The 14,470-nt window shown below is 65.7% G+C and overlaps 5 protein-coding genes across 5 annotated transcripts; 2 read left to right on the top strand and 3 right to left on the bottom strand.

The window, feature by feature from the left end:
* Positions 1 to 616: 616 nt before the first annotated feature.
* On the bottom strand, positions 617 to 1,560 carry MICPUCDRAFT_49622 (uncharacterized protein). The gene is made up of 2 exons (XM_003059134.1): positions 1,472 to 1,560; positions 617 to 1,148 (listed from the first exon to the last, which is right to left on the bottom strand). The coding sequence occupies exons 1-2, from the start codon at positions 1,477 to 1,479 to the stop codon at positions 722 to 724; spliced, it is 435 nt and encodes a 144-aa protein (XP_003059180.1). The 5' UTR covers positions 1,480 to 1,560; the 3' UTR covers positions 617 to 721.
* Positions 1,561 to 2,992: 1,432 nt separating this feature from the next.
* MICPUCDRAFT_47514 (uncharacterized protein) lies at positions 2,993 to 7,278 on the bottom strand (the record flags this gene model as incomplete). Its single annotated transcript, XM_003059133.1, has 1 exon — positions 2,993 to 7,278. The coding sequence occupies one exon, from the start codon at positions 7,276 to 7,278 to the stop codon at positions 3,040 to 3,042; it is 4,239 nt and encodes a 1,412-aa protein (XP_003059179.1). The 3' UTR covers positions 2,993 to 3,039.
* A 357-nt stretch (positions 7,279 to 7,635) lies between these two features.
* MICPUCDRAFT_58773 (uncharacterized protein) lies at positions 7,636 to 8,502 on the top strand. Its single transcript, XM_003059436.1, has 2 exons — positions 7,636 to 7,713; positions 7,851 to 8,502. Exons 1-2 carry the CDS (start codon positions 7,667 to 7,669, stop codon positions 8,374 to 8,376), a joined length of 573 nt encoding a protein of 190 aa, XP_003059482.1. The 5' UTR covers positions 7,636 to 7,666; the 3' UTR covers positions 8,377 to 8,502.
* Positions 8,503 to 8,641: 139 nt separating this feature from the next.
* Positions 8,642 to 11,362, bottom strand: MICPUCDRAFT_18050 (p-type ATPase superfamily; the record flags this gene model as incomplete). Its single annotated transcript, XM_003059132.1, has 1 exon — positions 8,642 to 11,362. The coding sequence occupies one exon, from the start codon at positions 11,360 to 11,362 to the stop codon at positions 8,642 to 8,644; it is 2,721 nt and encodes a 906-aa protein (XP_003059178.1).
* A 965-nt stretch (positions 11,363 to 12,327) lies between these two features.
* Positions 12,328 to 14,328, top strand: MICPUCDRAFT_1816 (ATP-binding cassette superfamily; the record flags this gene model as incomplete). Its single annotated transcript, XM_003059435.1, has 4 exons — positions 12,328 to 12,435; positions 12,550 to 12,908; positions 13,095 to 13,734; positions 13,894 to 14,328. Coding segments are annotated over 4 exons (1,542 nt in total), but the record flags the coding sequence as incomplete, so codon positions are not given.
* Between the last annotated feature and the right edge of the window lie 142 nt (positions 14,329 to 14,470).

Genomic DNA, 14,470 nt, shown 5'->3' with positions numbered 1-14,470 from the left:
CCTGGTCTCCGCGGCCGTCCGTCGCGAACGAGGACGAGGACGACGAGGACGACGAGAAGGAAGACGACGAGAGGGAGAAGGAGAGGGACGTCGGCGGCGGCGCGGACGCGGACGCGGAAGACGCCGCGGAGGCGAGGGCGCACGCCGCGCGGATGAGGCTCGCGGAGCGCGCCGCCGCGGCGGAGGCGTGGGACGTCGAGGAGGCGAGCAGAGTCGCGCTTCTGGACGCGTTGGACGCGGCGGCGAAACAGTACAAGTTCGCGTGGGCGCAGACCGCGATCGACGTCGCGGCGGATCTCTTCCACGAGCGCCGCGACGCGTTCGGCGCGGAGCACGCCGCGCGGATCGTCGCGACGTGGGAGCTCGTGAGGGATAAGAAGAACGCGAGGCGGGGCGGGGGCGGCGGCGGCGGCGGGGAGGACGCGACCGCGTTCGACCGCGGGGCGGCGATGTACAAGGGCGCGACGATTAACCTCCGCAAGGCGGTCGGGAGCGAGCGAGGGGGGAGGGACGGGAGGGGCGAGAGCGCGCTTCCGATGTTCGGGTAGTCCTCGGCTCGGCGCCGCGGTAGAGCGCCGCGAGCGGGGAAAGAGCGCGCGTGTACACTACTGCGTCTTCAGTCGCGCGATAGGGTTGCCTTGTTACAACGAGCTACCGCGCTTCATCGTAATACCAAACCAGCCTCGAAGACGGAACGGTGCGCGGTCGTCGCCGCGTTCGTTTACGCGGACGCGTTCTTGAGGAACTCCTGGAGCATCGCGAGCCCCTCGGTCTCCTCGCCGTAGTCGGACACGACGACGCACGAGCACTTGACAACCTTGCGCGCGGTGCCCTCGGCGTCCAGCTTGCACAGACCGGCCCACTCGCCGAGCTGCACCGCCTGCGGGACGCGGATGAGGTGCACGTTGACCTCGTTGCACAGCGCCTGGATGAGCTTGGTGTAGTCCGCCTGGTCGCAGTCCTGCGCGAGGACGCAGAGGAGCGCCTTGCGGGACTCGATCGCCTTGCACGCCTCGCGGAGGCCTCGGTGGAGGCCGTCCTCGGCGAGGGCCTTCTTGAGGACCATCTGGAGCGCGGACATGAGGTCCATGGGCTCCTCGGCGGCGGCCTCCTCGGCGGTCTCCTCCATGACGACGGGTTCTTCTTCTCTGTTGCGCGAGACGGGGAGGGGGGCGGTGGGGGTCAGCGCGCGCGACGACGAGCGCGATGGCGACGGTCGAACCCTAATAAAGCCGCGCGACGAGCGCGCGGTGCGGCGGCCGACGCGGGGCGGGGGGTGGCGGCCGCGCGACGCGGAATCGTTGTACAGACGCGCGGCGTGATGCCGGACGCCGGCGTGATGCCTCGATAGCGATGCCACGAAGCCACGGCGCGCGAAGGCCGGCGATCGTCGCCGGCCGCGAAAACCTTTCTCCGGCTGCGCGGATGTTTTTTCAGGGCCGAGCGACCGGAAAGGCGGGCGGGGACGCACTCGGCCATTTTGATTTTACGGGTGTGTGTTGAGTGTGGAAGCGGTCCTAAACGTCCTCACGACGAATGTATGTCGCTACGTCTCGCGCGAGAGCAAAAGAGAACGATGCCGGGACGGATGGGCGGCTTTTACGCGTTCTCGATTTATTTCGTCGAAGAGAGATTTTGTACGCGTCGCGAGACCGCCGCTGTGTGACTAAAATCACATACGGAAGTACGTTAATACGTGTACGCACGATTTTCAACCTTCCCCCGCGAAAGGTTCCTGCGAAAGGTCCCCGCGAACTCTTCCAGGTGCGTCGCCGATCACTCCGCCGGGCGCAGTCAAAAGTCGCCTTGCCACCTGCAAGGCGCAAGAAGTCGCCGCTATCGGTAGCGGCGCAATTAAGTCGCCTTGCAGTGAGGCGCAAGAAGTCGCCGCTACCGATAGCGGCGCAATTAAGTCGCCTTGCAGTGAGGCGCAAGAAGTCGCCGCTATCGGTAGCGGCGCAATTAATTAAGTCGCCTTGCAGCAAGGCGCAAGAAGTCGCCGCTATCGGTAGCGGCGCAATTAATTAAGTCGCCTTGCAGCAAGGCGCAAGAAGTCGCCGCTATCGGTAGCGGCGCAATTAAGTCGCCTTGCAGCCTTGGCGCAAGAAGTCGCCGCTATCGGTAGCGGCGCAATTAATTAAGTCGCCTTGCAGTGAGGCGCAAGAAGTCGCCGCTATCGGTAGCGGCGCAATTAAGTCGCCTTGCAGCAAGGCGCAAGAAGTCGCCGCTATCGGTAGCGGCGCAATTAATTAAGTCGCCTTGCAGTGAGGCGCAAGAAGTCGCCGCTATCGGTAGCGGCGCAATTAAGTCGCCTTGCAGCAAGGCGCAAGAAGTCGCCGCTATCGGTAGCGGCGCAATTAATTAAGTCGCCTTGCAGCAAGGCGCAAGAAGTCGCCGCTATCGGTAGCGGCGCAATTAAGTCGCCTTGCAGCCTTGGCGCAAGAAGTCGCCGCTATCGGTAGCGGCGCAATTAATTAAGTCGCCTTGCAGTGAGGCGCAAGAAGTCGCCGCTATCGGTAGCGGCGCAATTAAGTCGCCTTGCAGCAAGGCGCAAGAAGTCGCCGCTATCGGTAGCGGCACAGTTAAGTCGCCTTGCCACCTGCAAGGCGCAACAAGGGACGGACCCAATCCCCGCAGCGCAGCGGTGGCGGGGACGGACTCAATCCTCCTAAAAAAAAGAAATTGACACGCCCCTTGGCGAAGGGGTGGGTGTTGCACACTATCGGGCGCCGCCTCCGCGCGGCGTGTGTGGGCGGTTGTCGAGCTGACGGCCGGCGAAGAGCGCCCGTGTAAAGTTAAACTATCGGTGGCGGGGACGGACCCAAAAACCTTGTTTCCTCCCTCAAAACCCAGTTGCAGCGGAAAAAGTATCCAGGAGAGCCAGGAACAAACCCAGACGAAGAGGACGACGAAATTCTTTACCCAACGCAGGATGCTGATGAGGAAGGAGAGTATAGAACGAGATGATTTAGAAGATGAGAATGATGACACACAAGCACACACGCTGAAATTGTAATAAGGAAGCTAACTTCACACTTTTCAACTCGCATATTCCTCGTCGTCGTCGCTCTCGCTCGGCAATAAATCGTCGTCGCCCGCTTTCAACGTCGTGACGACCCCGCGTATCTTCATGTGACACCGAAACCTACCGCACCCCGGTCGCACGAGCACCGCGGCCCCCAACGCGGCGACCGCGTCCGCGCCGACGACGTACAACGCGTGATAAAACGCGTTGAAAAAATCCTCGAGCCCCCCCTCGTCTCTCTCCCCGGCGTTCGAAATCGAACTCCCGCCGCAGACGCCGCCGCCGCAGACGCCGCCGCCGCACGTCTCCTCGAAGCTCGGGGACACGACCACCTTCGCGTCCGCGTCGAGCAACGCGCGCACGATGTCGTCCGGGAGCGCGGAGGAAGACACCACGATCTTTTCCCGCCACAACGCGGCGACGTCCTCCGCGACGGCGGCGTCGACGTACTCCGCCGGCAACGACCGGCGGAAGATGTACGCGCCGACGTCTCCTCCCTCGTCGCCGTCGCCGCCGCCGCGGTTGTGATGGAGGTGCTTCCCCAGCACCGTGTGCAGGACGCCGTCGACCTCGACGCGCGACTTTCCGGCGCAGACGTCGTGGAGGGTCTCGTATCGCCGCTTCGAGCGTCGCTTCGTCGGCGTCGCGCGAGGAGGAGGCGTCCGGGGGACGTCGTCCGAGTCGTCCCCGTTCAACGCTCGGTTGGCGGACGCCACGAACGCGGACGCGACGACGGACGGCTCCGCGATCGCGGTGACGTCCGTCCTCCACCGCAAGACGATCCCGGTCGCGTCGCACAGGGTGTTGAAGTGAATCACGCCCATCTGATCGCTGAACTTTCGCGCGGCGGCGCGAAGCGCGCGCGCCCCGGACGCGTCCCCCCCGATCGCCGCGACGTCCTTCGTCTTCGTCGTGTCCAGGCGCTCGAACGGGATCGACCGCGTGTTGCAAAACGCGGCGACGGAGCCGCTGCTCGCGCAGATCTCCTCCGGCACCCTCGGCGCTTCCACGAGGAGCAACCCGCGTCGCGTGCCGATCTCTGCGTGCGCGACGACGTTCGCGCGATTACCGCCGCCCCCGCCGCTATTACCGTCGCCATCACCGCCGCGGCCTCCCAACGCGTCGCACGCGTCGCGGAACATCGCGTCCTCGCGCGCGATGTACGCGTCCGTCGCGTCCGAGAGACCTTGCCACTTCACCGGGTCGGTCTCGTCCAACTCCATCCCGCACCGGTCGTCGATCGGGTTGAACCGAAAGTACTTCGCCCCGGGGACGAGCGGCAGGAGCGTGCGCAGCGAGTCGTCGACGCGATCGACGTCGCAGCTGCTCTCCATGAGCACGTTTCTGAGCGTCATGAGCGACAGCGACGACGCGTCGCGCGTCTTCGGCGCGACGTTCCCACTGCTTATGCTCACGAGGACGTCGATGGGTTTATCCGGCCACAGCCTCCTGGCTTCCATGATGCCCAACACGCTCGGATTGTTGCACGTCACCGCGCCGTCTTGCCACTTTTCGTCGCCGAGGGAAAAGTCCGCGAGGTAGTACGGCGCCGCGGACGACGCGCGCACGCCCTCCCACAGCGTGTTCTTGCAGCTGCCCAGGATGTTCACCCTCTTCGAATGCGCGCCGCCGTCCGCGTCGACGCCGTCGTCCGCGTCGTCGTCGATCCCCTGCGGGTACTGGTAGTTGCGAAACAAAAACGGCTCAGCCGGGGACACGGACACGAGCGTCGAGACGACGAACACCTTCGGTCCCGGGTGCATCACCCCGGTGTCCACCCACGTGTAGTGCCGCTTCTCCCCTCTCCCTGTCGCGTCGCCGGGCGTCGGCATCTTGCACTCTTCTTTCACGAGCGTCTCGAACAGCGTCGCGTCGTGTTTGCTCCCGTGCACGCCGAGCCGCCACGCCTGCTGCCCGCCGGCGTATAAATTATCCAGCCGGTCCCTCCACGAGCTCTGCGGCTCGCTCGCGTCGTCGCGCGCGCTGAAGATGCGCGTCCCCAAATCGCGGTACAGCTCCCTGCACCGCTCGAGCGAGTGCTTGTGCACGCCGACGCCGACGGCGAGGATGCCCCCCGTGCTCGTGCCGCAAATCAGATCGAACAGCTCGTGCACTCTCTTCCCCGTGCCCTCCTCGAGGCGTCGCAACATGGAAATCGTCGCGAAGCCTTTGATGCCGCCGCCGTCCATGCACAGTATCCTGACGCCGCGTCCGACGACCGCGCGCGCGCCCGTTGCCCTTCGAACGAGCTCGTTCTCGCCCAAGATGGCGAGCGCGCGCGTCGCCATCCGCTTCACCTCCGGGTGCTGCGCGCCCGCGGTCGACGGCGGCGTCGCCTTCTGACCCCACGCCGGCGGTTTCCTCCCGTTCGCGCGTAAATCCAAACCCGCGCCCGCGTCCGAACCCGCCCCCCCCGCGTCGTTCGACCGCTCGTCCTCTCCGAGCGCGTACGACGACAACAGCGCGCGCGCGTACCTCGCGATCGCCCTCCGGTTCGACCGCTCGAACGCCAGGTTACCCATCGCCTCCAGACCGCGCGCGCGGACGTCGTCGTCGCGCCCGTCGCGGACGAGACGCATGAGCCGATCGAGCAGCGTCTCGCTGAAGAGCTCGCGCGATATCGGCTCGGACGCGAACGCGAGGTTGGATAACATCCGCAGGCCGCAGATCTGCACCGCGGTCGTGCTCGCGTCGGAGATCATCCCCGTCGCGCGCTGCAGCGCCTTGGCGTCGACGAGCTTCCTCGCGAGCTTCGGGTCGCGGCACAGCTCGCCGAGCGCGCGCGTCGCCTGCGTCACGACGCCGACGTCGGACGCCGCGACCATGCTCAGGAGCTGATGCACGCCGCCTTCCGTGGCCGCGATCACGGCGCAGTTCGCTTTGTCCTTCGACGCGATCTCCGCGATCGCGGTCGCGATCAGCGGGTGCTGGCACGACGAGTGACGGAAGATGAGCGCGAAGAACGCTGCGTACGCTTTGCTCCCCGTTCGAGCGACGCCGCCGCCGAACGTGGAGGAGATGACGCCGACGTTTTCGCCCTCGTCGATCGCGACGTCCACGGCGTTCAACCCCTCGTCCGCGGATATCCGCACGTTAAACAGCGACAGGTTTCGCAGCTTGAGCGCGTGGTGCATTTCCGGGAGGTACTCCAAGTTTGGGTTCTCGAACAGCCGAAGCGTGTGCACCTTCGCGAGCGCCCGAAAGTCAATCACCGGCTTCGTGAGTCTGTTCCCTTCCAGGGAGATGACCCTCAAGTCTTTGAGCTCGTGCACGTCCGCGCGCACGGACGCGATCGCGTTATTGTTCGCGCTGAGCACGCGCAGCTTCGCGAGTCTCGTCAGGCTCGGCAGCGCCGTCAGCTTGTTGTTATCCAAGACGAGCTCGGTGAGTCGCGTCAGGTTGAAAATTTCCTCCGGCGCCGTCGACAGCCCGGCGAACGACAAGTCCAGACGCGCGACGCCCGCCCAGCTCGCTCTGTGATCCGCCAGAAGCCGGTGGAGGACGCCCTCCCCCCTGAGCGCGAGCTCGCGGATCTCGGCCAGCGGCAGCGTCTTCATCGCGTCCGCGAGCTGCGACGGCGGCGACGTCGCGCCGCTGTTGTTCTCGAAGTCGACCGTCAACGCGTTGAGCCGCGGCGCGACGTCCTCCACGAGTAGGGAAACGAAAACGGGGCCTCGCGGCCGCTCCGAGGGCGAGACTCCGGACGCGGGCGCGGGCGACGCCGCCTTCGCGTCAGACTCGTCCAACCCCTCGCCGCTGGCGTTCGCGCTCGCGCTCCAGCTCCCGCTCCCGCTCCCGCCGCCGCCCAACAGGAACGACGCGAGGTTCGCGCTCGAGCTCATCCCTCCGAACACCCCTCCGAACAGCGTGCCGCTGCTCGTCCTCTGATGCGACGTCATCCCGCCCGCGCCTCCGTCGGACCCCGCCGGCGTCGTCGTCGTCGTCGTCGTCGCGGCGTCGGAAGACGGCGCGTCGGCGCCCGCGGCGGCGAGGGATTCGTCGACGGCGAGGGTCAGCGCGACGCGCTGGCCGACGACGTCGAAGCGCTCGCGCGTCTCGTCCTGTCCGCGTCGCATTCGATCTGAGAGCGACGCCGTCGTCTCCTCCCCGGGCTCCCAGTCGATCGCGAGGTCCGCGACCTCGGGCTTCGGCGGCGCGTCCGGGGTCTCGCCGTGGACGTAGCCGTGGTAACCGAGCACGAGATGGAGCCGGTCCGGCTGCCGCCCGAGCGGGTTCCGAAAGAAGCTCGCCATCGCGGAGCACGATTATACTCTCAATCGTCCCGCGCCGAGGAACGAAAGTGCCCACCCCCGCGGCTCGGCCGCGATCGCGCCGCGTCCGCCGACGCGTCGCGCTCACGGGGTTGGTTTCGCCGCCCTGACGCTCCCGCGAGCGTCGACGCGCGATGCCCGGCGCGCGTTACGTCTTCGGTCGCGCCGCGCCGCGTGACCGCGCCGCCTTCACTGTCGTCGTCACGCGCTTCCGACAGACTTCCTGTCTGGAGTCGAACACGCGCCTTCCCTTCCAGCGTCCGACCGCACCGCGCGACAGGCGGTGCTCGCCAACGCTTTTTACGGCTCCCGCGCTCGCGCGCGTCTCACTCTTCGGACGCGCGGACGGTTCTCGAACGAGTCGAAGGGGATGAGCACCGGCGTCGACTACCACGCCGAGGGCGTGAAACTCCTCGCGTGCGTCCCGCCCCGTCTCCGTCCCCGCGCGTCCTTCGTCGACGACCGTCGAAGATATTTTCCACGCGCGCATCTGCTTACGCACGTTTCGTAAACCATCTCCGCGTTCCCCCCCCCCCTCCGTCTCCGCTCGCCAGGCTCCAAGATAAGCCCGCCCCCCCCGGACGCGACGCCTTCTACGAGGACGTCACCGCGATATTCAAGCTCCCGAACGGCGGGACGTTTTACATAGGAAACATCCGCGCCGCGCAGAGCGCGCAGACGCTCGCGAAGCATCGCATCGCGAACGTCATAAACGCGCAAGACGTCGACACGGAAAACTTCCACGAGCACGACCCGGCGTTCACGTACCTGCGGTTCCCGATCGCGCACTGGTGGAGCGCGCCGGACATCAACACGACCGCGGGCGTGCTCGCCTTCTACCGCCCGCTGTTCGCGTTCGTGAAGGAGAAGCTCGGCAAGGGGGAGAACGTCATGGTGCACTGCCTCGCGGGCGCGCACAGGGCGGGGACGTCGGGGGTGAGCTGCGTGATGTACTTCCTGGGCCTGGGCGCCGTGGACGCGGTGAAGTACGTGAAAGAGCGCAGGCCGATCGTGGACCCGATCGGGGGGTTCCCGGACTTGCTCTCGCGGCTGGACTTGGCGTTGAGAGAGCGGCGGTGAGGTGGGTGATGCTAGTATGATATCATGACGACGACGAGGCGCCAGCTGGCGGGAGGGGGACGCGGCGCGACGAGTATCATAGTAACGTGCGCAAATTTCAGCGTCGATATAACAAGAAATGTTTCGGACGTGCGTGCTCGTTCCGTTCATTTTCATCCCCGCCCCCCCCTCGTTCGTTCGTTCGTTGAGTTCGAGTTCGTTCTCTCGTTCGTTCGCAACGCGACGTCGTAACGTAAAATCAATCGTTTGTCCGTCTCGACTCGTCTCAGTCGCGGACGCTCACGGCTAAGAAGTCTTCGCGCGACTGCTTCAGCGCTTCCTCGTCGATGACGTCCACGCTCTCGACGTACCCCAGCGAGTGCAGAATGCTGTACGTCATCACCTTCGCCGCGTCCTGAAGCACGGCCCAGAACAGGACGTAGAGCCAGCACAGCAGCGCGACGTCGCCGGAGATGCCTTGCATGCCGTTCCCGAACGGCCAGTACAGCGACAAGATCGTGGAGATGCTCGTCGCGAAGATGCACGCGCCGACGAGCACGCGGCTCGGGGCCCTGGACCACATCCACCCCTTCGTCCGCGAGTTGAATACGGACATGTAGTCGCTCAGGGAGATCTTCAAGTACATCAAGCACTGGATCTCGCCGTAGGACAACGCTGGAAGCCCCCAGGACGCCCACTGCGACGTCGGGTCGTTGCTCGACAGCGCGTACGACAGCAGGATGAGCGACGACATCAGCGCGGTCATCCCGATGGATGAGGACACGATGTACAGGATGTTCAGGTCCCACTTCTCCGGGAGGTGCGACGCGTGCACGTTGTCGTACGCCACGGAGATGATCGTCCCGTCGTTCAAGATCGTGATCGTCACGAGCGCGATGACCGGGATGTAAAAGTAGTTCGGCCAGTCGTCGTTCCTCTCGTTCGGGTGGTAGAACACGCACGAGACGAAGAAGAAGAACAGCAGCTGCTGCGTGCACGCGACGCGGTAGATCACGAAGTTCTTCATCCGCTGGAAGATCTTACGCGCGGTCACGATCGCGGTGACGATCGTGGAGAGACCGGGTTCGGTGAGGACGATGTCCGCCGCCGCCTGCGCGGCGTTCGTCGCGCCCTGCACCGCGATCCCGACGTCCGCGCGCTTCAGCGCGGGCGCGTCGTTCACACCGTCGCCGGTCATGCCGACGAGGAACCCTTGCTGCCTCAGCGCCTCGACGATGAGGTACTTGTGCTCCGGGAACACCTGCGCGAATCCATCCGCGCTCTGGCACAGCGCGCCGTAGTCCCGTCCCAACGTCTGCGCCTTCTCCAGATCCTCCGCTTTCATGAGCGGCAGCGACTCCGTCCCCAAGACGTGCGTGCCCATCCCCAGCACCTTGCACGTCTCCACCGCGATCGCCTTGTGATCGCCCGTGATCATCTTCACGCCCACGCCGAACTCGTTCGCGCAGTCGATCGTGTGCTTCGTGTCCGGCCGGGGCGGGTCCAAGAATGTCATGATCCCCTGGAACTCCCACGGGCCGTCCTCGCCGCCTTTCGTGCGCGCGACCGCGAGCGAGCGGATCCCGCGGTGCGCGAGCTCCAGGACTTTGTCGTCCACCGCCGCGCGGATCTTGTCCTTGTCGTCGCACATCTCCAGGAGGACGTGCGGCGCCCCCTTCGACACCTTGAACGACTCGCCCGTGGACTTCTTTCGCACCGTCGCCTCCGTGCGCTTGATCGTCGGGTCGAACGGCATGTAGTCCGTCTGTTCCCACGCGTCGAGCTCGCGCAGATCAACCGCGTTCAGCACGAGCGTGTCGAGCGCGTCCTTGGGTGGCTCCCACCACTTCGCCGCGAGCGCGGCGAGTTTCAGCACCTCGCGTTTCGTCACCCCCGGCGCGAACGTCGGGAGATCCTCCTGAAGCATCATCTTGTTCAGCGTCAACGTCCCGGTCTTGTCCGAGCACAGGATCGTCATCCCCGCGAGCTCTTCCACGGACGACAGGCGCGCGACGATCGCCTTCTCCGCGGCGAGCTCGTGGCACCCGAGCGCGAGCGTCGCGGTGCACACGACCCTGAGCGCGATGGGAATGGACGCGACGAGGAGGACGACGTTAAACGCCAGCACCTCCCAAAAGTTCACGCCGATCGTGACGAGGTACAAGAACACGATCGCGCAGATGATCGCGCCGACGGCGACGAGCAGGACCATGATCTCCCGCAGGACTTTCTCGAAGTGCCCCAGCTCGTCCACGCCCTGGACGAGATCTGCGGTTTTCCCGAAAAACGTCTGCGACCCGGTGGCGATCACCGTCGCCTCGATCTCGCCCCGCGTCACCGTGCTTCCCATCTTCGCGTCCGATCCCGTGGACATCGTGACCGGGAGCGACTCCCCCGTGAGCGCGGCCTGGTCGACCTGGATCGGTTTCCCGTGGCGGAGCGTGCAGTCCGCGGGGACGGCGCCGCCGGCGCCGAGGCAGATGACGTCGCCGGGCACCAGCGTCGTCGCGTCGCAGTTGTACGTCCGCCCGCCGCGCTTCACGCACGCCTCGGGCTTCAGCGAGTCCCTCAGCGCCGCGATCGCGTCGCCGGCTTTCATCTCCTCGAAGAATCCGACGAACACGTTCAGGAGCTGCAGGACGAGAAGCACGAACACGTCGATCCAGCTGTCCGCGCTCTTGTTGATGAACGCCTGCATCGTCTCGATGAGGATGGCGGCCCAGATCATGAGCGGCATCGGCTGAACGAACTCCATCATGAGCTTGTGCCAAATGTCCACCTTGACCTCGCGGAGTTTGTTCGGACCGAAGCGATCCAGACGCGCCGCGGCCTCGTGTTCCGTGAGGCCGTCGTCCGGGGTGTTGAACAGGAGCTCGCGGTCCACGCCGCAGTAGAAACGTTCGTCGTCCGGATCCGCGTCGGAGCCGTAGCCGACGCCGTCGCCGCCGCCGCTCGAGAGCAGCGGCTTGACGTCGCGCTCGATCTCGATGCGCGAGTCGTCCGTCATCTTCGTGTACCCGGCCTGGCCGCGTCCCATGGTGACGGCGGGGGTGGGGCGCGCGCCGTCGCCGCGCGGACTCCGAGTGCGGCCGACGCCTCCGGAGAAGGGCGCGTGGCCTTTTGAACGTTCCCGCTCGCGAGCGCGCGCGAGCCACAGATTCGATCGGGGGGGATTTAACTCCAGAACGACGAGTCACCGCGGGGCACGAGATCGCCTCGACAAGACAGCAGAATTTTTTTTTTCTCGCCACCTGACGCAAAAAAGTTGTCAGACCCGAGACCTCGGAAAGCGAGGAGGAGCCCTCGTTCGAACACGTGTCGCGGCGTCTCTCCACGTCCGAGGACGAGCGCCTCGAAAGGCGGCGCTCGTTCCGAGCGTAAACGGCGCGATCTCGAGGCTTGAAACCGCCCGTCTCTCGCGGCCGCGCGCGTCCGTCTCTCGCGGACGCGCGCGTCCGTCTCGCTCACAAGCCGACGCGACGCGCGCGCCCCGACGCCGACGCCGACACCGAACGCCGCGCCCGACGCCGCGCTCGCCCGCCGATCTTCCCCCCGCCGCGCTCGGCATGTCGCCGCCGCCGCCGCCGACGTGCGCGGTCGCCGCCACCGGCAGCGGCGACTCGTGCCCCAGCGTCGGGAGCGGCCCTCTTCGACGCGCGAGCGGAGGCAGGGGCATAACCATATCGCTCGACGGCGTCGGCGCGCTCCTACCCGCGGGACGGAACCGCGACGCTACCAGGGCGGCGGAGAAGTCTCCCTCGGGGCCCGCGACGCTCGAGGTCGGGGAGGTGCTCGCGCGCGGCGGCGTCGCGGTCGCGGACAAGACCAAGAAGCTCCTTCAGGACGTGCGTCCTTTTTTCCGCCGTTCAGTTCGCGCGCGACCAGACGTCTCTCTTCGCGCGTTCCTCCTCGCTGCGCGCGGCGGCGCTGACCTCGCCGCGTCTTCTCTTCTCCTCGCTTCGCCCGTCGCAGGTCACGGGCACGGTGTACTCCGGGGATCTGTGCGCGGTCATGGGCCCGAGCGGCGCGGGGAAGACGACCCTCCTCGACGTCGTGAGCAAGCGAAAGACCGAGGGAAAAGTCCTCGGGAAGGCGCGTCTTGTCTTTTTTTCTTCCTCGACGGGACCCGCCGTCGTCTTCGACTCGCGTCTTCGACTCACCTTCTCGCACCTTCCCGCGTCGCACCCATCGCAGGTCTACTTCGACGGCGCCGTCCCGTCCACGTCCACGGTCAAGAAGTACACCGCGTACATCCAGCAGCAAGACTGCTTCTTCGGCGGCGCCACCGTCCACGAGACCATCCTCTTCGCGGCGATGGCGAAGCTTCCCAAGCGCGACGAAGCGTCGCGAGCGGAGGACCTCGACGACAAGCGCCGCCGCGTCGACGAAGTCATCAAGCAGCTCAACCTCACTCGATGCGCGGACACGTACATGGGCAACCGTCTCATCCGCGGCGTCAGCGGCGGCGAGATGAAGCGCACCGCGGTGGCGTGCGCTATGCTCATCTCGCCGAGGTGCATGTTCCTCGACGAGCCGACGTCGGGGCTCGACAGGTGCGTTCTATACGCTGGTCCCCGTACGACCGCGTCGGCGTGGTGAACGCCGATCCTTCAGGAAGTTTCCCGGCGCTTCTCTCCGCCCACACCTCGCTTTCGATCCCCGCCCTCGGCGCCTTTCAACTTCAACTGACGCCTTTCAACTCCACCCCGACGTTCGCTCGTATGGACAATTACCCTCAGCGCGATGGCGCAGGAGGTGGTGATGAACCTGCGCGCGCTGCAGCGGAAGCAGGGGTGCACGTTCGTGGTGACGATCCACCAGCCCGCGCCCGCGGTGTTCGACGCGTTCGACTCGCTGGTGCTGCTGAACTACGGAAGGCTCGCGTACTGGGGGCCCGGACGCGCGGCGCCGTTGGATTTCTTCGCCGAGCAGGGGTTCCCGTATCGCGCCGGGTACAACGCGGCGGAGTATCTCATCGACACGCTCAACACGCACGATAAGGAGACGGGCGGGACGCACGACTTCGAGAAGTACTACGAGGAGTCGCCGCTGCGCGCCGCGAACGTCGCGAGCGTGAAGGACGCGAACGTGAACGGCTTCAGAGAGCTCGCGGTGGAATCCTCCGCGCACGACACCAAGGCGAGCAAGTTCGCCAACGGCAACGCGAGAGAGCTGTGGGTGCTGCTGCGGTACAAGGGAATTCCGCGGATGAAGCACCCGATCTTCGTCGTCACGCGGTTGGGGCTTTACGTCCTCCTCGCGGGTCTGCTGTCGAGCTTTTTCTACGGCCAGGACCGCAATATCGGCGGCATCCTTAACACGACGGGCATCCTCTTCATCGCCGTCATCGTGCCGTGCTTCATGGCGCAGGCGCGTTCTGTACACTGGTTCCCATACGACCGCGTTGGCGAGGTGGACGCCGATCCTTAAGGACTTTTGCCGGCGCATCTCTCCGCCCAGGGTCCCTCGTTTTCAATCCCCGCCTTCGACGCCTTTCAACTTCAACTGACGCCTTTCAGCTCCACCCCGATGGCGCAGGTCTTCGTCGAGGAGATGAAGTTCGACCGCGAGGTGTACACCCGGGAGTTCAACGACGCGTACTACCGCGCCGGAAATTACGTCGCGCAGAGGATCTTGGTCGAGCTCCCGATGCTCGTCGTCGCCGGCGGGTCGTTCGCCGCGATACTCTACTACTCCGTCGGATTGGCGGACGATTGGGAGCGGTTTTTGTTCTTCTTCCTCGCCAACGTCGTCAACTTCGCGATCGCGATGCTCATCGGGTTCAGCATCGCGAGCGGGATAAGCGGCGAGGTAGGGCCCGCGGTGTTCCTCCCCGTGTTCACGACCCTGAACATGCTCGTCGGTGGGTTCTTCATCCGCAAGGCGACGATTCACGTCGTGTGGAAGTGGCTCTACTGGATCTCGTTCATACAGTGGACGTGGTCCGCGCTCATGGTCAACGAGTTCGAGGCCGGCGAGTTTTACGACCACTGCGACGGCGGCGGCGGCGGACTGAACGGCATCGCGAGCACGCTGCCGCTGACGCCGTCGCAGCAGCGCGCGCTGACGTTCTACGAGGCCGCGCGAAGGAACGCGCCGTGCGAGCCGTTGCTCG

The sequence above is a fragment of the Micromonas pusilla genome (assembly GCF_000151265.4).
Source record: "Micromonas pusilla CCMP1545 genomic scaffold MICPUCscaffold_6, whole genome shotgun sequence".
Taxonomy (NCBI): domain Eukaryota; kingdom Viridiplantae; phylum Chlorophyta; class Mamiellophyceae; order Mamiellales; family Mamiellaceae; genus Micromonas; species Micromonas pusilla.
Note: the sequence above shows the minus strand (reverse complement) of the source record. Positions and strands in the feature narration are given on the sequence as shown.